Source organism: Andrographis paniculata, unplaced genomic scaffold (genome assembly GCF_009805555.1).
Source record: "Andrographis paniculata isolate CXL003 unplaced genomic scaffold, ASM980555v1 Contig38END, whole genome shotgun sequence".
Classification (NCBI taxonomy): domain Eukaryota; kingdom Viridiplantae; phylum Streptophyta; class Magnoliopsida; order Lamiales; family Acanthaceae; genus Andrographis; species Andrographis paniculata.
In genome coordinates, this window is record NW_026137571.1 from 1,005,000 (window position 1) to 1,029,675 (window position 24,676).

The 24,676-nt window shown below is 28.6% G+C and overlaps 2 protein-coding genes across 2 annotated transcripts; both read right to left on the bottom strand.

Annotated features, from left to right (window-relative positions):
* Window positions 1–2,686: 2,686 nt before the first annotated feature.
* LOC127250777 (dof zinc finger protein DOF5.1-like) lies at window positions 2,687–4,618 on the bottom strand. The gene is made up of 2 exons (XM_051274195.1): window positions 4,366–4,618; window positions 2,687–4,070 (listed from the first exon to the last, which is right to left on the bottom strand). The coding sequence occupies exons 1-2, from the start codon at window positions 4,414–4,416 to the stop codon at window positions 3,078–3,080; spliced, it is 1,044 nt and encodes a 347-aa protein (XP_051130152.1). The 5' UTR covers window positions 4,417–4,618; the 3' UTR covers window positions 2,687–3,077.
* A 4,898-nt stretch (window positions 4,619–9,516) lies between these two features.
* LOC127251161 (beta-glucuronosyltransferase GlcAT14C) lies at window positions 9,517–12,151 on the bottom strand. Its single transcript, XM_051274763.1, has 4 exons — window positions 11,495–12,151; window positions 11,260–11,335; window positions 11,004–11,119; window positions 9,517–10,281 (listed from the first exon to the last, which is right to left on the bottom strand). The coding sequence occupies exons 1-4, from the start codon at window positions 11,994–11,996 to the stop codon at window positions 9,767–9,769; spliced, it is 1,209 nt and encodes a 402-aa protein (XP_051130720.1). The 5' UTR covers window positions 11,997–12,151; the 3' UTR covers window positions 9,517–9,766.
* Window positions 12,152–24,676: the final 12,525 nt, after the last annotated feature.

Here is a 24,676-nt window from a genome sequence, read left to right on the forward strand (position 1 = left end):
AAACCAAATAATTTAAGGATAATTTCCACATTATTGTTATCTTAGTATGTTGTCATCTTTTCACTTAGTCGTATTTATTCAAAGTCAGGAGTCAAAATCAGTCAATGCATAATTAAGTCACGATATTTAAACCTAATTTTTATTTTATTTTTTTTAAAAAATATCAAATGAAATATTTGTATTTTATATTATAAAAATATTCTAAAATATTATATCAACCTATTTATATCATATTAAATAGTTATTTAAATTCTAAATTTTACTATTCAATATTTCAAATTCAACCACAAAAACAAACAAATACTCCCTCCGTTCCATAACAAGGTATCCATTTACTTTTTACGTCATTGTACTTAACGTTAAAAATATTCTTATATTTGTATAATTTTTTATACAAACGTCATTATATTAGTATTATAAGATACTAATAGAAATATTTTTGCAGTTTTTTCTTGATTTGTAATACGTTTTGATATAATAATTAATAACCAAAGATCAACATGCAAAAGGTAAATGGATACTTAATTATGGAACATATGGATTATTACTTTCAATAGAAAAATGAATAAAACACTATTATTCTTTTTTTAAGTAAAATAGTTTTCGAATGTAAATTTTGTATGTTGTTTCGAGGCGTTTAGGCCTTTAGGGAGCATAAATTAAAAACCCAAAAAGTACGAGTTAGGAGTTCAGATAACACAAATTTTAAATATAATTTATTTTCTTTTGAACTCTTGACCGATGCTTTCTGGATCTTTAATCAATACTTTTCTAAACTCTTGATTTGTGCTATTTGGATTATGATTTGTGCTTTATAGTACTCCCTCCATCCTAAAACTATAGTCTTATTTGAGTTTGATACGAGATTTAAGAAATATTGATATTATATTGATAGTTGGTAAAAAGTATGAACAAAAGATTTTTTTGCAGTTGTGAGTGTATTAGTATAAAAAGTTGTGGTATTTATGTAACAATAATGAAAAAGTAAGGATAATTTTATGGTGATATGAGTATTTATGGAAATGAAACTATTGTTTTGAGACGGACAAAAATAGTAAACAAGACTATTGTATTAGGACGGAGGGAGTATTATATTTATAAAATATTAATATAAATGATGTGTTTTTTTAATTCTTGATCGATATTATTTGAAAAAATCAGTACCATATTTGATTTAAAAAAATAAATAAATAATCAGCACATTAACTACGGCCATGTTATATATATATATATATATATTTATGTATTGTGTTGAAGGGGTGATCATAATTGAAAAGGGCAGTGTCGATGAGGCAATTAGAGAGAATTAAAATTAATTAATTAAGAAAAGTTGTAATACGTTTCTTCTAGTAAACTTTGAAAAACTGTTTTTTGGGGTTTGTGAATTTCGAAGCAAATGATGATGTTTGAATGAAATGAAAATAATATATATTGGGATTGGGGCATTGAATTTGTCTTTTGTTTTTTATATATATAGTAATGTTCTGTTGCAAATATATATATATATATATATAATTGTGTAATTATATATTGTTAAATTTTAAAAACATCTAAAAAGAAATAGAACCTTATATAAACATATAAATGTATTTCAAAGATATTTGATAAAAAAAAAAAAAAAGAATTATAATTTTTTTTGATGAATTCCTTAACTGGTGTAATAAACATGGCAGAAAGATTCATTCTTGCATGCATTCCATTATTGACAAATCATTGTACCTATATATTTGATCACTCTGTCTCTCTTTTTATATATATATATATATATAGCTAGGGCACAATGTGTGTAGAAAAAATAAATAATAATAATAAAATTGGGGAAATTGAAATTCATAAAAATCAATAATTCAAATTGAATGAGACCATTTGCAGCTTTTGTGTGTGTATGTGCGTGCAAACCATATATATACATATAATAATAATAAAAAAATAAGTTCTTAAAATAGTGTGTATACATATATATATAGGCATCAAAAGAACCAAATTCAACAAAAGATGCTTATATATATATATATATATTTCACACATATATATGGTTAAATTAGTTACTACAACAATTGCCGTGTAAAATATTACAATGTGCTGACAGTTTATATTTATAGGTGTATTGCATGAATATATCTTTTATACTTAGGTTATAATGATTATATACTCTCTCCGTGCATTTACAATATTTACATTTATTTTTGGCGCGTTGTTTAAGAAATAACAGTATTTTAATTATAGTGAGTAGTTAAAAATAGTGTAATGACATTTTTGCCCTTACTTTTTTGTGTAAAAGTAATGATGTGATATAAAGTAAGGATATTTGTGGAAAAAGTATGATATTTAATGAAATGTTAAATTTGTAATTGGACGTCCCAAAATAGTAATATGTAAACATTGTAAATGGACGGAGAGAGTATTATGTTAATTAGGATGTGGTTTTTGTTTTTTATAAAAAAATCTCACACTTTTTTTTAAAAAAATTAATATATTACATATATTCATTATTTTTATATTTATGACGCAATTTTTTTTATATCTGATATAAAAAAATATCTCTTCAAATTATTTGATAAAACAAATAAATAGTATCATTCAATATGTATAAAGTGCATGAACTAAATTTGGAGAGTAATAAAATTTTAACATAAATGGAGCTATAAAATCCTTGTGTGAGATGAAAGTATTGTTCAATACTAATTCGACGAAGAAATAAAGTTCGAAACAATCGTCGATAATTTCTCATAAATTCTTATATTTTCATACACATAATTACGTACTCCGAACATTTTTTTCGAGACTATACTACAAATTTCCCTCATAAATATATATATATATATAATTTTTCTCAGGCTAAAAAAAAATAAAAATCAGAAAACAAAAACAACCTACCAATTCAGCTAGGGTTTCTCTCATTCAGAATATTCATCTGATCATATTCTTCGATCTTTCCCAGATTCGATCCTTAAAAAGCTTCGATCCCAACCTCAATTCCTCGAAAATGGAAACAAACAGTTCCTCACTCCAATCCCAATTAATTTCTTCTACACATAAAATTTTTCGAAGCTCTTCAGCAATGGAGGAAATCCAATTTACAAAGGGTTATTGGGATTAGGGTTTTGATTGCTCGTCGAAGAAGAACTGAAGCTCGATATGTCTGTCCACGCTGGCACAGACGACGTGTTCCAATTTCCAGCTGCCATTAATTGCCGCGACAAGCTCAATTCAGGGTTTTCTTCCATTTTCACCGACGCCATTTGCGAAATCGAGCTCGGAAGCTTCGCTCGAATCTGACCGTTCATCTCGCCACCGATGAACGGCCCAGATTCGCCGTGGTGCTGGAATTGGTACATCGATGGCTCCTGCAAGAAATTAGGGAACTGCTGAATCTGCTGTAGCCGCCATGGCTCTAAGCTTCCTCCGCCGCCGCCGCCGGATAAAAGTGTTGCCGCCACTCCGGCGGCGGCGCCGCCGAACAACCCGCTGGACCCGTGGAAGTTCATCTCGTTTGTTGCAACTCCCGGACCGGAGATCCCGGAGTAACTCAAACCGAGGTCGCTGGTGAAATTATCCGTCAGATGAGTTAGCGGTGATATGAAACGCAGCGGCGGCATCGGCGGCGGCGTAAGCCCTAATATGTTCGCCGCCGCCGCCGCCGATGTGGGGGCGTTCGTCGGAATTATGCCGGTCGATGGATTGGGATTCGATTGGCGGTCGCCGCCGCCGCCAGAGGAGGGAGATTTGGAGCTTGTGGACTTACTTCTTTTGTTCCTCCGGCAGCCGCCGCCGACGGGGACGTTCCTCAACGCGCCGCCTCTGGTCCAGTACCTCCGGCAGGTCTTACAAAAGTGGCGAGGCTGAGAAAGGCTGTAATTATTGAAGTAACAGAATTTTGTGTTGGTTGATTCACAGCGAGGGCATTTCAGGGCAGCTTCGGGCATCGGTATGTTCGCCATACGAGCTCTTTCCGCCATGGATCCAGGCCGGATTGATCCCTGAGCTCCGCCGCCGCCATGGGGCGGCGGCGGCGGCGGCGGTCCTGCCTGGGACTGTAAAGGGTTTGTGCTGCTGCTACCAATTTGTTGCTGCAAATTTAAAAATAAATAAACTTTAATATATATATAAAAAAAAAATACAGATAGAGATCGATCGAATTGAATGGTATATTCAAGACATTTAAAATTAAAATGAATGAAAAATAAAAGAGCAAAGAAGATCAAGGAAAAGGGTGGGATGAGAATATTTGGCTTTTGTAAAATTTATTTTTATTTTTTTTTGCTTTTTTGGCCTAAATCAAACCATGGAAGCTATAAACAAGAAGCATCATAACCCTAATATTTTTTTTTTAAAAAAAAAAAAAAGGAAAGGAAGAAGAAGAACCTGGTGCCAGTTGGATGGATCAAGATAAGCTGGAATGGAAGAAAACCCCATGGCTGATATATCTAGCTAAGAATTCCCTTTCTTTAATTTCTTCTCTTTTCTTTTGTAAAGTTTATTTGGTTTTTGGAGGTGATAGTAGTGGAGGAATCACATCAACTGCTACCTCAAGAGTTTTGATGGAAAGAAAGAAAAAAAAGAAAAATTATAAAAGGAGGATCGAGAGGAATTAATGGGAATATTGGAGCTCAAATAAAGCAAGGGCCTTTATACTTGTATCATACATATATACATATACATTTACATATAGAGAGAGAAGAAGAAGAGAGAGAGAGAGCATTAAAAAACACAAACACTAGTGCTACTCTCATACACAAGAATTGGGTGCTAATTTGTTTTCACTCTGTCTAATTTTGTTTTATTACTTTTTAGGGTTTTTAAGAGTTATCACCTCTCTCTCTCTCTCTTTCTCTATCTCTCTATATATATTTATATATTTATATATATAAGATGGTTACATCAATACGGATTAGAGCTAATTAACACATGATAATAGTATATATAACACAATCAGCTAAAAAATTGCATTTTGGCTTCGGAAATTTGCTTCGGAATTTAAACTACTTTCTAGACCATTTTTTAAAAGCTTCAAATTTGTTTCGGGATGATACTCAAAGAGTAAAATTCATTGTCCTTTCAGTTTTCTTGAAAATTCCAAAGTTATTTTAAATAATTTCAAAAAAAATTAGATCAAATCCGAAATTGTAAAGTTCATAGACGCGTGAGCTTATATTCTTGATTGTCTTGGAATTTCCGAAGCACCACAGTGTCTTTTATTACTATTTGATGTATTTCTTACCATTTATTTGTACTAGGTTAATATATGTATTTGTTGTGTAGGTTATTACTTTATATTGTCAATAAATATTTATGTTGGGTTAATATTTAAATTTTTACTCAAGTCATTTATAATAAACCATAATTAATTAGCACAATACTTATCAATCTTAATCAGCATCTATCTATAGATGTAGGTTTAGGGTTTTCTTCTCTTCTTAATTACTTAGCCTTTAAGCTTCATATATATATATATATATTTATATATGTGTGTGTGTCCGATCATTGCATGGAAAAAGTGATGATATTTTTCCTTACATAGGATAAATTAATTAATCTACCCAACACATTGTTGTTGTTTTTTTTTAAAAAAATATATATATATAAAAATAAAAATAAAACACTATTATTATTTTATATATATATATATGATAGAGACATACAGTGTGGGATAGGGGTTTAAAAAATTATACACACAATTTGACGAGACCACGAAGCAAATACCATAATTATGGCTTAATTCCAGTCTCACTTTTTCAATCAATTTGATGCCCATATAATATACTACTATATATAATAAATCAATGCATTATCATATATTAAAAAAATAAAATAATATATATACATATATATAGAGAGAGAGAGAGAGAGATTAAATAGTAAAGGTGAGTAGTTGGTGGAATGAACAGACTGAGAAATACTTTTAAGGGTCTGAATATTATTTTTTATTTTTATTTTTTCTTTCGATACTATTAAATTGAATCACTATAAGAAATTATCAATTTTGTAACGAGATTTTTTCTTTTCTAAATTCACTTTTTCTGTTACTAATGATATTAGAGACATAATTAGAGATAGAATTACGTTAGCTACGTGAACTTTAGGAACGGAATTCCGTTATAAATATACTATTTTTTTTTGTAGTAAATATTTATTTTTATTTATTATACTATGCAAAAATAATTTTTTTAGTCAAAATATCATTTCAAAACACCTACTATTTATATAATTATATCAAAGCATTACTTCAATTTAAATTTTAGCAAAATTGCTTATAACATTCTTATAATTTGAAAAGTCTTGTCATTCTCCCATATTTAAAAACTGATTCATCGTATTTTGAAAATTATTGCACATTCTATTTAAAAACACGATCTTTTTAGGTAATGTGTTTAATCTTTTTAAAAATACAAAGAAATCACCCAATTTTTGAGAATTCAATTTGTACCCTTTTTAAATCAAAAGAACATATATTAATTCAGATTTTTCAAATCATAAGTAATTAAATTATAATTTTTCTCAAAATTAATATTATTTGCAACCCTCAAATCCAAATCAAAATTTAAAGAAACACACCCTTTATAGGTTTCTGTTATCATTGATTCATTGAGTCAGTCAGTCATTCCCCACCCCACCCCACCCCACCCCACCTCTCCAGTCTCTTTAATTTCCCATCTCTACCTTTCTTTTTTTGCATGGGACTACTTATGCACACTGCAACCCACCCACCCCCACCCCCACCCCATATACATCCATACATACATATAGATATAGAAGATATAGATATACTAGTGTATATTCTTTGTAAGATTATAATATTATAGAAATTAAAGAAGAGTGCATGGTCTTAATTAATTAATTAAGAATAATGTGTTGTGTGTTAATTGGGCTAATTAGGTTTTTGCACATTGTTGTTAGAGAAAGGAAAAAGTACTCAAGACTTGTGGGATCCCTCTTGTCTCAACAATAACACTACATTCTATTCAATTCACATTCTTGTTGCTTCCCTCTCAAGACTTTATTTTATTTTTTATATATTCTTACTTAGGGTTTGTTCTCTTGAAGTTTACAAGATTCGTGTTTGTTTGATAAAATTTGAATTTGTAAAAATTGATTTCTAGTGTAATATAGAAAATAAAAATTAAATGTTTGATTTGATATTTTTAAGAAAAATATTTTGATAGAATATTAAAAATTAGGTAAAATTTGATAAGAGAACACACCCTTAAATTAATAAATATTTGTATATTTATTAATAAAAATATATATTATTTCGTCTCATAAAATATTTAAAAATAACTAATATAAACTACTTCAATTCACTCAAACAGCAACACAATTAATCATAACTAATAACAAAACAAAACGAACAAACCCTAATTTTTAGATTATATTACCAAACAGGTTCTTCCCCTTCTCTTTTTTGAGATTTTTTTTTTTTTTTTTGCCAAACAGTTTCTTCTTCTTCTTCTTCTTCTTCAATTCTTGATTCTAGTTCGATTTTTTTCTTTTTTTTTATTTATTTTTAAAAAGTTAAATCAGTAAAATCATGAATTTGAACTTTCATGGTAGAGAGAATCAGATTCATTCTCGAAGTTGGAAAAAAGATTTATAACAGAAAAAAAAAAAAAAAAAAAAAAAAAAAAAAGACCCAACTTTTTCGAAAATGACAACGGTCGCATCTCATTTATATATATTATAATTTCATATATATATATAATTTTTCAATCCATTCCTAAAACGAAATTCAAATCCAACTAGTTCCCAGATGAACAAATGTTTGCAGAAACTAATTTGCTAAATCAAATCAAAAAATTCTCATAATTATATGCATATATATATATATATATAAACTGAGAGAAAGTGATGAGAAGTGATGAGTGAGAGAGAGTAAAACATCAATAATAGAGAGAGAGAGAGAGAGAGAGAGAGAGAGAGAGAGAGAGAGAGAGAGAGGTGTTCAAAAAAGTAAAAGGCACATATCCTCGATCGAAATATAAATAAAGCATGTGGGGTTAATAAGGACTGCTACTGCTGATACTAACTCTTTCTTCAATCATATATATATATATATACACAGGGAATCCAATCCAATCCAATACCAATCATACTACTAGCTGAAATCAATGTTTCTAGTCTAGGATTCACCAATTTCATGTAATCCACACAAATTAATTTAATTTAATTTTTATATAATTTTGGTGTTGGTTTAATTTGAATTACTATGGAAATATATATATATATTTAAAAAAAATATCTCAATTTTTGTGGATCTAATTCGACGTTATAATTCAGATGTATCAAAACATTATTATTATTATGAGAAAAAACATGAATGGGGAAGATGACGACATATGAAGCGGTGATGGTAATGCCAGCCTTGTATGTTTGGATGATTTGACTCAATTGCCCCTACCTTTGGATGCTGTCTTGGGCCAGAATATTTGGGCCTATACCTATTCAACTTTTGGGTTCACGTAAGCCCATTTGGGATCATTCCTTCTAGAAAAGGAAGTGATGAAAATTTAAGATTTATTTGCTTTTTTTTTAAAAAAAATGACAATATATTTAACTTTTTTTCATATCTCACAAATAATTATTTCTCTAAATTTATAAAGTAGAATTCATTTTACTCATTTCTTCTAAACAAGAATATATATATATATAATATATTAATTTTTATAAACTAATTTAGACTAATTCTATAAAAAAAAAAAAAACATTTTTATTTATTATGATCATATAAAAATTATATTATACAAAATGACATTCATGTTGATATATTCCTTTCATCCACTTAATAAATATATATTTATTTTTGACAAAAACTAAAAAGTACTAGAATTTAATGAAAGTTATAAAAATTATTTTGTAACTGCATTTTAAGTTGATGTTATGTTATTAATATAAATACGTATAAATATATAATGATATTGTCATTATATAATGAGGTCTTCACCTCCTAAAAAAATCCTATGTTTTAGTTAGAGCCAGCAAAAATTCACACGATACAATAATTTGATATGAAACAATTGGATTTTGGTCAATGATTTTGACTAGATAATAAACGGATCGGGTTAGGATTAAAACTTTCAACTCGAACCCGATCTAATAACTCGATTATAATATATTAATATTAATTAATATATTTATTATATATGTAAAATAATTTCAATTTAATAATTAATTCACGTATTAATTTAAACTAAATTTAATTTTAAATAATCTAAACTAATTCACTATACACATTACACTGGAGTCGACAATAACACGCTAATTCAACAAAAATAATTGTATTTGAATTAAAAATTTTGACCTAATTATGTATACGGATCAACACGAATGCAACACAAACCCGACACGATAATAAACGGATCGAATTAAAATTTAGTAATTTAACCCGTTTAAAGTATTCAACCAAACACGATCCCGACGCGACTAGACCCATTGCCCACGTCTAGCTTCGCTTTGGTCAGTAATAAAAAATGACAAAATAAATATTTTCGAGTAATCGGATAAAGTATATTAAAGAACATCAAAATATGTTTTAAATTTACATTACAATTCAATTTAAATCACACAAAATCTCATTACAACAAGACATACCTCAAGTTACAAATAAAAAATAAATAAATAAAAAACTTCCTATTTCACGTAAAACACTTATATACATACAACAATACCTCATCACATACCAATACAAAGCTACATTCTTTTTCTTTGGTTAAAAATAAATATAAAATAAAAAAGAAGCTTTTTCGAACAAATTAACGAAGCTATCGCAATGTTACTTACATTGTCTAGATCGAAAACTCTGAGGATCGAGAAGCTGCACAACAAGTTTCTCCAACCTCTTCGAACACAATCCCGTCGGCCTAATATCATCGGCACTCCCATAAACCCGGCACCGACGATCGTCGTTTTTCGACCCCAAACACCACCCGCCCGGCGCAATTTCCCCGTCCCTTCGTTTCAGTAGCTCCCGGTCGATCCTATCAAGCACAGAATCGTCCTCGGGGATTTTGTGCGCGAAGGGCGCGCCGCTCCGAGCCATGCTGTCGAAATGCGCCGTGGTCAGGTTCGTCGGCTGCTCCTTGGGAGGATCGTCCCACTCCATGTATCGAAGGTCTTTGTTCACCGTCGTGTTCTGAAAATCTTTGTGGTTGCACGCCACCGTGTGGAAGTAGCCCTCCGACGACGACAGGAAGTTTGTGTAGTACATTAGGAGTGTGCGCGGGAGATTGTCCCAACCCCAGATGCAGAACTCGAGAAACGGTCTTGAAAGAACCACCCACTCGGATCCTACAAAGATGAAAGAATCTGGTTATGTACGTTTTCAAATTACTTATGACACTATTCTTCGACGGTATCTTTTTTTTGAAAAGAGAAATATCGTACCAAATACTCATTTTTCGTATAAATGATCATATCAAAATCATGGCGGCGGCTACAGCTGTGCTAAACAGCGTGCAATGTGCTAACAAATAACACATGATATAGTCTCACACAACACATGTAACAGTTTATTTTAGAACATGATGTAATTACGAACAAACAACACATGTTTTTACTACAACCAACACATATTGATTAGAAAAATCACCACGCTACTGATTTTTTCAAATCAACATTGTAACATTTCCCCAAAATTATAGTTTTTTATACGAAACATCTCATCCGGACATCAGCCGTAATGATTAGCCATAAATATCGCAAGTCTAATGCCGACAAGATCAATACATACCCATAAAAAGATATACTAAAAGCTTATCGAAGCAAACAATGCGTCGAGCCTGTAGTAAATCAAAAAAGTAGATATTCAACGAAGAAAAACTACGAAGAGCTCAAATTTCAATCCAAACTACTAAATTATTTCAATGCCGATATCTTAAACAATATTAGCTAGCTAACTCAGAGAATGCAATTTCATCCCAATCAAGAATGCTATCAATTAACAAAATCATACTATGGAATATTAAGTTGAGGAAATTATTAGATTGAAAAGTATGGCGACGAGCTGTGACCTGTGAATAATTTGAATGAAGCCGGCAACGATCGCTTCTCTTTTGCCCAAAACACACCCGATTTCTTCGAGTGATACAATCCAGGGTCGATTATAATAGGCCTAGCTCTTTGATGCCTGCAACCGACGATGACGTAAACAAGAACAACCACAAATGAATAGCCAATTCGAATGCGTAATTAATCAGCAAATGCATTGAAGAACATCGATGATCAGCTCAAATTCAGGGGATAATTGATTCAAATCTGAATACTCACTCCTTCCACCCAAAGTCACTGCTGTGTTCGATGAAATTTAAGTCCCTAGGCAAGTAGGAGAAGACGTGCAGGATATCTGAATCAAAGCAATCCGCCATTGTTAATGTCGAGCTCAATTCTCAAGCCATAATCAATTAGGAGGACAATCACGTGCAATCAATGCTTAAACTAACGAATTTTGTTGCTAATTTCATCGATAAATTGAATCGAGCGTAGAAAATGGAAAAAAACTAACCGTCCTGCGGCATGAGAGGATAATCCGAAGCTCCGAGGTTCACGAACCAGTCCCACCGCCTGGCTTGCTTGAGAAGAATGGCGACTGCGTGGAGTGTGGACGCCATAACCGTCGGGCCCTTTGAAATGACGATATTGCCCTTCCCAACCACCATCACATTCCTGAACGCACGCATAACCGCCTCCGATTTGGCGTACTTCGCGAGCTCAATCCTCTCTGATTCGGAGGCTTCCAAATCCAGATGGACTAAATAGTAATTTCGCGGGTGGTACAGCGCCTGGAGCAGCCGCTTCAACCGCCGGCCGTCGCCGCGCGTGCCGGAGATGAAATACGCGAATCGCGGCGGTTCAGGCGGCTCTGAGGTCCGATTAATCGGGGAGGAATTGATGCTGGTCTTAGGCTGAGAAAAAATTAGGATGAGAACTAGCAGGACGGCGGCAATGGCGACGGCGGCGAGGGGCGGCGAGCATTTCCGATTTGGGGGATTGTGAAATCGTTTCATTACTTACAGGGAGTTCTCGCCGGCGATTAATCGATCGATGGTGTGATTACATTTGTGCTGCAGCGAATCTGGAGGATTAGCGGCGGGTTTGGGGGAATTTTTTGGATGAATTGGGACTTTACCTTTGGATTTACGCCGCCTGAAAGAGGGTAGAAAAAAAAAGTAGATGAAGATGATGACTGCGGGGCTCGGTCGGGAAAGAGGTTCCTGAGAGGTCCCGGTGTATCGACGCCGCGTTAGCTTGTTAGAATGATGGACGGTGTGGATTTTTTCCGGTGTTGGAGTCCTGGACCCTTCAAGATTGGTTTGATTTGGATACAAATTGTCGTTTGAATATTCACTTCCGGCACGATTACATCGTTTACATGTAATGAAAATATATTTGAGGGTTTTAGGGTTTTTTTTTTTTTTTTTTCTAAAAAAAAAAACATTAATAAATTTTAGGATTTATTTAAAAAAATTAGTATTCATTCCTCCCGTAAAAAAGTGTCCTTGAATTGGCGCAACCGTTATAATTTAAGTAAAATATAATTAATAAATAATTTAAAATTATATTAATAAAAATAATTATATATTAAAATTAATATAATTAACTAATTTAATTAAAATTAAACAAAATTATAAATATAACATTTAAAATATAATTAAAATTTCAAAAAAAAATTAAGCAAATTATATAGTACAAGTAAAAATTAAAAAAAAAAAATAGATATTTATATAGGACGAAAAGAATATGATATAAACAGATGAGTTAAATTTTGTACCCAAAAATTCATTAAAATAACTTTTTTACTGAGCTATGAGTGTTTATATAAAATTGGATAATAATTTAAGAAAAAAAAAAATTAAAGTAAAATCTTAATTAGCTCCAAAACAAAAGAAAGAATAATCACAATGAGAATAACAATGTCATTAATGCAACTTATTATCCTATTTTTGGATTAATTAAATGCATCTTAGTTGACACTTTCGAATATTTAATTAACTAAAAATTCAATTTTCATTCCTACTACATTTAACTACTATAAAAATTTATATATAAACTTAATTTTCTAAGTAATGCCAATTTTATTTATTTGTTTTCGGAGAAGTCATCATTTTAATTTTATTTCACCATTATACAAATAATACTCCCTCCCTCCCAGATACCATGTTCACGTTGCCGCTTTTGTCCGTCCCACATACCATGTCACTTTCCTTTTTTGGAAAATAATTACACACTTTAATCTCATTTTAAATTTTTTAATTTTTTTTAATTTTAATTAAACTAATTAGTTATGTTAATTTTAATTTATAATTATTTATATTATAGGATAATTATTTTCAATAATACATTCTTAATTATCTACTAATTACACATCTCCTAAAATACCGTGTTTACAGTGTAGCGCAGATATAGTATATGGGACGGAGGGAGTACTAAATTATTTTTCTTATTAAAATAAATAAAAAACATTCATTCAAAAAATCAAATACCAATTTACTATTAAAAGAATCGTAAACAGCTTCAAATATTTCCCAGAGTTAAAAAAAAGGCCCAATGGGCCTAAAATTATAATTAAGTAAAATGGTGAATTAAGATCTCAAATTGGGCTGTAATAAATCCCAAACATTATTGCCGTAATTAGAGCCGGCAATAGGTCGATTCGTATCGGGTTGACTACTTTAAACGGGTTAAATTACTCAATCCTAACCTGACTCGTTTATTATCGTGTCGAGTTCGTGTTAATCCGTTTATTATCGTGTCGGGTTCAGGTTGACTCGTGTTGACCCGTATACATAATTAAGTCAAATTTCTTGATTCAAATTAAATAATTTTTTATTTTGTTGTCGTGTTATATTAGTTTTTATTGGTTTGAACGTAAGTTAAGTTGAATTATTTAAAATTATGAAAAAAAATTAAATTATGATTATTTATATATATAATAAATATAGTAATTAATATTAATATATTATAATCGAGTTGTCGTGTCGGGTTCGAGTTGAGAGTCTCAACCCCTAACCCGACCCGTTTATTATCGTGTCGGGTTCGTGCCAACCCGTATACATAATCGGGTTGAAATTTTTGACCCAAACCCAATTATTTCGTATCGGGTGGTGTCGAATCAGTTTTTGCCGACTCTAATAATTTGTCTTTATTTTCTATTTTCGTCTGTTCCATATAATTTGTCATTTTTTTTTTGAAATATAATTACACAATTTAATCATATTTTAAATATTAAATTTTATAATTTTTTTAAAAAAATTTTAATTAAACTATTTAGTTATCTTAATATTTATCTATAATTATTTTTACTAATATATTTTTTAATTACTTACTAATTATATTTTATCTAAATTCTCGTATTTACAGTCATACGTCTATATTACATGGGATGGAGGGAGTACTTTTCCGTTTCTCACGTGACACCTCTTATTATTCTAGGACCGTAACTAAATTTGGAGTAGTTTTACGACTAAAAAAAATAGCATAAATAGCCTTCAAATGTGAAAGTTGCTAACATGACAACGTTGTAGTACGTTAAAAATTATGAGGATGACATGTGAACACATTTGAAGATTATTTCTATCTAAAATTTTTAGTTATGAGATTGATCTAATACATAGTTTAGTTATGATACTAAAATGATTTTCAAATATTTTTCACGTGTTATTCATATAATCTTCGGCGTGCCATGATGCTGCCATCAGGGCCGTTCTTGACTTTCGAAGGGCCCAGGGCGAAATAAAAGTTAGGGGCCTTTAAATATATATATATAATATTTTTTACCTATAATAAAATATAAATTAAAATATATATATATTTTTTCTAGCATAAATTTTAAAAATTGCGTAAGGCTCTCTTATATTTTAACAAACGTTATATAAAATCATTGCTATACAAAAAAAAAAAAAAAAAAAAAAAAGATGAAAAGTCATTTTTTCATCACAAAAAAAAAATATAAAAATAAGTTTGATGGAACATTTTTTAAAGTATAAGGGGGTTCATAATATTTTTAAAGTATATAAAAGATTTACACTGAGTTTCGAAATTATAAATGAGTTATTGATAATTTTGCCTAATAATATTAATAATAATTTTGTCTAATATTTATCATCTTTTTAGTGCAAAAATATAATTAAAACAAAAATAAAAAATCCCGAAATATATATAAATGATCTACTCCGACTTTTTTTTTACCTATAATAGAATATAAATTATTAAAATAAAATAATTTTTTTAGAATTTTTAGATAAAATATAAATAATAGTATTAATATTAACAATATTAAAACAAAAATTAGGGACCCATAAATATGTATAAATAATATTTTTTTATTTATAATAAAATATAAATAATTAAATAAAATAAATTTCCTAATATGTTTATATGCAAAATATAAATAATACTATTAATATTAACTTTGTCTAATTCTTTTTAAAATAATTTATACATAACATAAATAATGGCCCCAATTTAGATTGGGCTCTAGGCGGTCGCCCCTTTTCGCCCGGGGCCAGGGACGGCCCTGCTGCCATGCTAACAACTTCGATGTCTGAAAACTATTTTTTGCGAAATTTTTTTAATTATAGAATCAATCCAATATACTTCATCCGTCCCTTAACAATTTATCTATTTTTCCATTTTGGTCCGTCCCATAACAAAGTATCCGTTTCTTTTTTTAGTAATTGTACTATCTAACTAACATTACAAATATTCTTCCAATTTACAATATATTATACAAATGTCATTACTTTTATATCATATAATACTAATAGGGTTAATTTAGTATTTTTACCTTTATTTCTACTTTATTCCAATATAATACTAATATTCCTAAAATCTCATGCATAAATAAAATGGATAGATAGATTGGGGACGGAGGAAGTATGATCTAATTTTAGTTCTAAGATAATAAAAGTGATCACGTACGTACGGAATCAAAAATAAATAATTTCCTATATTTTAAATATGTATATTGGAAATTTCCTAGAAGTTGCTAGTTAACAAAGTTTCAGAATTTTCAGACATCACAAAGCAATATCTCATTTAAAAATTATTATGTATTTTATTAATCCATAAACAAGAATTGTTGTAAAACTCCAAATTTATAGAAAGAAGCAGAAAGAGACTCCCATGTTCTTTTTATTTTTTATTTATTTTTTATTTTTAAATGTCTTGATTATGCAATTTTTATAATTTTTAATAAAAATATAATACTTACATTACCAGTAAAGTGCACTCTCTTTTTCAAAAGAATAAGTGATCATTTACTATTTATAAATTTTTGGAAATTTTATTGTAAGTTAGCGACGGTTGTGAAAATATTTATTATGTTTATTCAAAAGATATATTTTTTCTATCTTTTAATAATTTATCAATTTTTTCATTTTGGTTCGTCCAATAACAAAGTATCAATTTCTTTATTTTTTTAGTAATTAACTATTTATCTAAAATTACAAATACATTTTCATTTTATAATATATTACACAAATGTTATTACATTTATATCATACAATACTAATAAGATTAGTTTAGTTTTCTTACCTTTATTTCTACTAAATCTCAATATAATACTAATATTCTTAAAATTTTGTACAAAAAGTAAACGAATAGATAGATATGGGATGGAGGAAGTATAATTTTTTGTTTGAGTTTAAGGCATTTATTTTGTTATTTCCGTTTATTTAAATTAGACGTATTTGTTTTTTTTTTTAATAAAAATATATTTAAACTAAATACCAAATACTCTTTCTTGCTCTTATTCTTTTATAAATTTGATTATCCATACTACACATTGAAAATATCCTCAAAATTATATAGGTGAGTTTGTTTGGCTAATTTTACTTTGTTTATACTATTTATTAAAAAAAAAAAATCTAAAAATTATTAAATCAAATATTTTTTTTTAAACACTAAGAAGTTATTTTACATTAAAAATTACATCAATTCTTATTTATATCACATCAAATTATTATAAAATTTAAAATTTTGTTATTCAAATCAAAATCCTCAAACAAACACACCCTTATTCATGCAAGAAGCGATTATATACATACTCTTTTCTTGTAAAAGTGGCTAGTTACTGTAGATACGATAATTGGAGAAAAAAAAGTTAATAAATAATTAAAACGTATATTATTAAAAATAATTATTATATAATACAAAAAATTACATGTTAAGATTAAAATATCTAAATAATTTAATTAAAATTAAAAAAATTATAAATTATGAAAATTATAATGCGATTAAAATGTATAATCATTCTATTAAAAAAATAATAAATTAAAAAAATAACACTATGTAAAAGGAAGAGAGTACTATTTAGATAGATGGAGTAGAAAATAACTATTTTTTTAATTTAAAAATATATATTTTTTAAACAATACATTTTTATTAGAATCTGCTGTGAAAAATAAAAGTTAAAAACGTTGATAACAATTTCATAGTTAGAAGTAAAATCTATACCAATTTTATAGTTAAATATGTTTTATTAAAAACAATTTATAAATGTGTGTTCTCAGAAAGATCTTTTAAAAAACTTGTATAGATTATATATCATTATAACACAATACATACAAAGAAGTATATATATTTAAATTCATGAACTTGATGTCATAATTTCAAACTCCCATTATGTCTTAAAGAAAATCGATTAAAAGTTTATTCAAAATGGACTCGAAAAATAACGATCGTTTTCACATCATATATTTAAAGGTAAATCTTCGTAGAACTTTTGATTGAATGTGCAAATAAATTAAAATCAACTCAAAATACATATATTTCTACGGACGTATAAAAATTAATTTATTTGATTTGGATTCAAGTAATTTTAACATAGTGTGTGTTTTTATCTTTTATAGTAAAAAAATAAAATAAAAAATAAAAAAATTGTTGAAAATAATAATTAAAAAATATTATTTAAATAAAAAACATTATAATTCAATTTGTATTGTTCTCAATAAAAATATATTATTTCATCTCATATAATATCATATCAAAATACTTTATAAACAAAAATTCAAATCAAAATTCGATTTCAAATTGATTTCGAACAACAACCAAATAAACTTTTACTATTCAACTGACAATACCTTCAAAATTAATGTACTGAAAAATAGTTAGAGAATAAAAACTTCACTAAAATAATAATAATAATAATAATAATAATAATAATAAAATAATGTGTATATAAATAAAGAAAAAGTAAAACAAAAAAGAAATACAATGGTGGGATTAATTTATTATAAGCAATTATAAATTGATTATTTGGGTTGGCAATGGTAAAAATAAATTTAGTACAAAGCTAAAAAGCAGTTGCACTTGAAAGTACAAGAATTAAAAAATGAATTATTGCCACATGCAAAGACAAACAAAAAAATTGAAGGTGTGACAAACCACCACTATAACTAATTAATGGAGCTCAATTATTGAATAAATTAATTAACTCAAACTATACAGTGGATAAATGTTGGACATGGATCCAAAAACACTTGAACAAGAAGGAGGCTTAAAGATAAAAGTGGAGGCACAGTTTATTGGTCACGGAGTCGCTCAACAGAAATGGAGCTAGGGATGAAGAAATTTACCGAACATACCGAAATACCGATTTATCGTACCGTATCATGTTGAAAGTATCGAAAATTTCAGTATACGGTATGGATATCATACCGAAGTTTTCAGTACGGTATCGGTATGAATTTTCGGAGAGTTCGGTATTTAGGTATGATACCGTACTGATATTATTTTTATTAAATAATTTAATTATTAATATAAATAATAATTATTAATTTTTCTTAAATCATAAGGAAAAATATGTAAACTATTGAAAATTTATCGATTTTTTCATAATATTTTTGTGATGGACAATGGTGATATTTATTAATTTTTTTAATTATTTTGAAATTTAAAATTATATTTTCGATATAATCGGTATATCTCGGTATCTACCGAAATCAAAATTTTTGGTATAAGCGGTATATACCAGTACGGTACCGGTATGTATTTTCGTTATACCGAAAAGTTGGGTACGGTATCGGTATCAACCGGTATTTTCGGTACGGTATGGTATGTCATCCCTAAATGGAGCTTCAAGCCTCGGAGCCAAAGACTGTTGCCTCCACATAGCCGAATTCAACAGCTTCCAGTGGATTATGGTGCTTTCACAGGGCCGAAAGCAGTAATCTCCATGGACCTTATGATAGCAACTCCTTGAACTATGACGCCTCCATCCCGAAACAATGTTTCCATAAGGTCAAAAATTGTTGCCTCAATTAGGTTGAAAACAACTAGCTTCATTGGACTGCAGTGCTTCCACAAAACAGAGGAAGGTTGCCTCCACAAAACTACCTCCATTCAGGGGCGGAACTACATGGGCTATGGAGGCCCAGTCCTCAAAATATATGTATTTTTTTATGTAAAAAATAATAAAATTATGTATTTTATAGTAAGTTGCCCCTCCTAATTTTTTATTTTGTAATGTAAAAAATCATAAATTATACTTTTAGTCTTTAATTTTGATTTTTTATAGTAAAAAAATATTAAATCTTACGTAATTTTGTTGAATTTTTTTCTAAATAGGCTTATTTGGTCTTTAAGTCATTTAGAATTGCATACATAGACAAAACCTCGAATCAAATCATTTTTTATCGAGCCGTATATATTTAAATTTTCCAATTTTTTTTATTTTTTTTAAGATGTGCAATGAATGAAAATATATATATATATATATCTACATTGAATGATAAAAGAAAAAAATTGATTTTGCCCCCACCCCCTCGAACTATTACTGCTAGTTCTGTCACTGCCTCCGTTGGCTCTGGATTAACAATTTTGTATTGAACATTAGTGGAGGGCTTATGCACTTTCATATTTTATTCAAAAAGCTCTATGGAACAAGCCAACAAGAGGAAAACCAAATATTTCATTTAACTCGAGGCTGTTAGGGACACATCCCCGTGGACCGGCTAGGAGTACGATGGAAACAAGTCGGAGTAAGCAACAAATCTGGTCTAGAGGCAATGGAAGAAGTTCAGAGCAAGTAGAACCCGGTCCAGACACAATTGAAGCGATTGAGAGCTGATGGAAAGAGGTTACCAGGGAACCGATGGAAGGAGGTTGCTCGGCAGTTTGAGGTAGTGGAAGGAGGTTACCCGGCAGTTGGAGGTAGTGGAAGGAGGTTACCAGGCAGTTGAAGATAGTAGTGGGAGGTTACCAGACGGTTGAGAGTGATAGAGGAATAATTAGAACTTCCCTTTTAGTAGGAAGAGACAATTATCTATCTTGGAATTAAAACTGAGAAAAAACACATTACATACACGCACAAGAAGATGAAATCATATTTTTCTCTATTTTCTTTTCATGTTTTAGTTTCGTTTTATTCATTTTAATTCGAATTACATGTTTTTTATCCGCTTTCCAGTAGATTTATCCGAGTTTTAGTAAATGTTAATTTAAATCCATCGAAATTGATCGTTTAGTCTCGAAGCCGTGCAGGCTCCACCGAAGGAGCCACCCAAAATCCGACGACAGATAGACTCTTTGGAATACTTCCGGAACCCACATTAACAAATCGACGAACGTTTTTGGAACCTCCGAATTTTAGGATCCAACAATATAGTAAGTAGGTTAAAAATTTAACACTATATGCATGTGTCATTGTATTTTTAGTTAACTATGATGATCAAGATTATGTAACAACTAATTATATGTGTCTTATTCCATAATCCACCATTGTTAGTTGTAAGAATCATAATCAAATATGTTTATGTAAAATAGTCGAATTGGTGTGGTAAATGAATTTATAACTGTAAAATAATTGATTCAATTTTTGGTGACGTTTTTTCAAACGAACAACGACAATATTATTTACAATCATTGTATTTATTTTATGATTTTGGTTATCGAAAATCAATAAATATTTTTTATTTAGTAAATATAGTCCTCACACAATAATAAAATACTAGTATTACATTTTATTTTGAAAATTAACATACTAGTATCTTATTTTACAATATGAAAGTTTCAGCAACTATGTCTAACGGTCTGTTTCTTTTGGCTCAGTTTGAGGGAAAAAACTGTGCAAATACTGTTTGTACAATTTTTTTCCCCAAACCGAGCGTTCCTCCTCCCCCGACATTTGCTACAGCAGAAATGGTAGTAAAAAGCTACTACTTTTATTTTTTCTAAAATTATTTTTTTTCAAAATATTATATTTATTTAATATTTATAATAATTATATGATAAAAAAATATATACAATATATATATGTCATTTCGTAGAGAACAAAATTTTCTATAATACAAATAAATAAAATTTTAAATATATATATGTTGGGTATAATATAAATTCATAATCAAATCATACAATATAAATTTTATCAATTAAATTTAATACATATTTATATTATTTTATTCATTATCCATCAAATCAATACGCATCAAAACTCCTCAAACCCAACCAAACCTAAACACAAAAGAAACAACAAAATTAAAACTCATCCTAAAATTCAAATGAAAATCAAACTCAAACCCAACTTTCCTCAAATCCTCCTAAAGAAACACATCCTTTAAAATAAAATAAAAAAACAAAAAAAAACCTCTAGTGGAAGGAGCCAAGTGCGCCGGGCTATGAGCTTGAGCCCGACCCAGTAACCCGATCTAGGTTGAAATTATGGGCCAAATATTCATTATTAGCTATCCATTGCATTTAAATTAAAATATTCTTGCACACAACATATCGTACATAAACCCACGGTGTCCTAATTATCGGAGACACGACAATTTATGATAAGTATAATTAATAAATAATTAAAAATATATTATTAAAAATAATTAACATATAATATAAATCATTATAGATTAAAATAAGATAACTAAGTATTTTAATTAAAAATAAAAAAAGTTAAATTATAAAATTTAAAATAGATTAAATTGTATAATTATTTTTTAAAAAAAATTGCATAAAATGTTAGACGAACAGAAATGGCAACGCGAACATGATAATTGATAGGTAGGACGAAGAGAGAATAATATTTCTTAATATAACAAAAGTAAATTAATGCATAGAAAATAGATAAGGGAAGTATAATTCAACACTGTTAAATTATATTTCGATTGTTAGACTTAAGTTGATTGTCTCTATTATAAACTCAACTTGAATTTTTTTATCATGTATACCTGTATGGTCTTTTTTTTAAAAAAATAAAAAATAAAAATGAAGAGAACAAAGTTATATATATTCCTGTATTTTTATTATTTTTTTAAATTCCTATAATTTTTTAATAAAATATATTATTACATCTTATAAAACATAAGATCAAATTATTATTTTAAAAAACTTTAAATATAAAAAAATACAAAGAGAATACGCCCAGGAGAATCTCTTATTATTTTTGCCATCTATTTGAATAATATTAATACATGACTTTGTTTGATTGTTTTAAACTAAAATTATTGTTATTCAACCAACATTATTTTTAATAATAATATAGTATCATACTTTTTTATAAAATATTACTCCTTTCGTCTCGAATATTTTGTCCGTGTTACCGTAGACACGGAAATTTTAGGAAGGTTATTAGTAAATAATTAAAAATATATTAGTGAAAATAATTATCATAATACAAATAATTATAAATTAAGATTAAAATAATTGATTAGTATAATTAAAATTAAAAAAAAAATTATAAATTAAATTTTTAAAAATAAGATTAAAGTTTATAATTATTTTTAAAAAAAGGAAAGTGACAAAATAAGTGGGACGGACGGAAATAAAAAAATAGACATGAGAAGTGGGATGGACGGAGTATTTAAATTAAAATTAAAGATTCAAAGATAACTCAAAACAAAACCAAATAAACCTCTAACAACCATTATTTAATTCACCCACACTACATAATGTTATTCTAGACAATATATCAATGAAACATTAAAAAATAAATAAATAAATAAATAAATAAAATTTCATATCAGTATATATATATTATTTTTTTAAATAAATTTAATTAAATGGGACAGTGCCATTCTAATTATTTCATTGATTAAATTTGACTTTAGGAATTAGCTAGATTACAAGTCAATTTTATAAAATAATTTTCCAGCAAATTAACTACAGAAATTTATTGACAAGAATCTTCGTCCAATACGTTGTCTGATTTGCACATCCTAATATTTTTATTTAAATATTTTATTATTTATATCAAAGCTGTATACACGTATATATATACTAATTATTTTTAATAGTAATTCAATAATATGTGGATATATATATATATATATATCGATATAATATAAAAATAAATATCCCTTTCAATATTACATTTTTTTTATTAAAAAATGTATCGCAATGCTGACTTTCACACATAATAAAATGTAATATTTGAACCTTTCTTATTACATATATTTATTTAAATATTTCTGCCACTTGTGGTTTTATTTTTGTTTTGAGTTACTTGTATTTTTACTTATTTCCAGTTATTTGTTTTAAATAAGGTAAACTGTTTTTTTAATCTCGTAATTGGACCCCTTTATCATTTTAGTTTTGTAAGTGGAGCATGTCACAAACTAGTCCCATAAGTGAAAGATTTTCGCTGTTTTAGTTCTCCGGCGCGGAGACGCCCGCGTGGCTCGCCGGAGGTGACGTGTCCGCCAGGTGTCCCGCGAGGTCAGCGACACTTGGCGGACACGTGGATTTATTTATTTATTTTTAATTTTTTTAATTGGACTAAATAAAAAAAATACAAATAAAATTAAAAATAAGTTTTAAAAAAAAAATTTTAAAAAAAAATCCACGTGTCCGCCAGGTCAGCGACACCTGGCGGTCACCTCCGGCGAGCCACGAGGCATCTCCGGCGCCGGAGGACTAAAACAACGAAAATTTTTCACTTATTGGACTAATTTGCGACATGCTCCACTTACGAGACTAAAATAATAAGGAGGTCCAGTTACGAAACTAAAAAAACAGTTTACCCTTTTAAATTTATATATAATGTAAAATAATTATTATATACTTTATGGAGTAATTTTCATTGCATATTGCTATAATAGAATAAATTAAAAATGAACGTTCCTCAAATTCTACCTATTTAGAATGGTATTTTCACACTCAACAAAAATTTTATACACTTTCGACATGTCATAGTCAAATATAATACCGTTCATAGTTCGGCCATCTATAATCCATTGTTCAATTTGTGCAGCAATTATAGTAAAAATACATTTGATTTACAGTAATTTTATTTTAATCATAAACATCAATTTTCACTATAAAAAGTATATTATCTATATATTATTACTTTCGTCTCACATACGGTGTCTGTTATACTGTAGACACGGTATTTTAAGAGGGGTGTAATTAATAGATAATTAAGAATGTATTAGTGAAAATAATTATCCTATAATATAAATAATTATAAATTAATATTAAGATAACTAATTAGTTTAATTAAAATTTTAAAAAATAAATAAAATTTAAAAATTTAAAATGAGATTAAAGTGTATAATCATTTTCCTAAAAAAGAAAGTGACATAGTACGTGGGACGGAAAGAAGCGGCAACATGGACATGGTATGTGGGACATAGGGAGTACTTTTTTATAGTATTATTTTATATAACTATTTATTTGTAAATTACATTCCAATTTTAATTTATTTTTATATTATCGGCCGAACATATGTGTGTTTGTTTGGGGGATTGGATTG

What these genes read in the sequence shown, in the direction of transcription:
- LOC127250777 (XM_051274195.1), bottom strand. Translation starts at nt 4,416, where the DNA reads ATGGGGTTTTCTTCCATTCCAGCTTATCTTGATCCATCCAACTGGCAC. An exon ending in ATCCATCCAACTGGCACCAG is followed by an intron (nt 4,071 to 4,365) that starts GTTCTTCTTCTT and finishes TTAAATTTGCAG; the next exon opens with CAACAAATTGGTAGCAGCAG.
- LOC127251161 (XM_051274763.1), bottom strand. Translation starts at nt 11,996, where the DNA reads ATGAAACGATTTCACAATCCCCCAAATCGGAAATGCTCGCCGCCCCTC. An exon ending in TCCTCTCATGCCGCAGGACG is followed by an intron (nt 11,336 to 11,494) that starts GTTAGTTTTTTT and finishes GCTTTGATTCAG; the next exon opens with ATATCCTGCACGTCTTCTCC. An exon ending in TTCATTCAAATTATTCACAG is followed by an intron (nt 10,282 to 11,003) that starts GTCACAGCTCGT and finishes TCATCTTTGTAG; the next exon opens with GATCCGAGTGGGTGGTTCTT.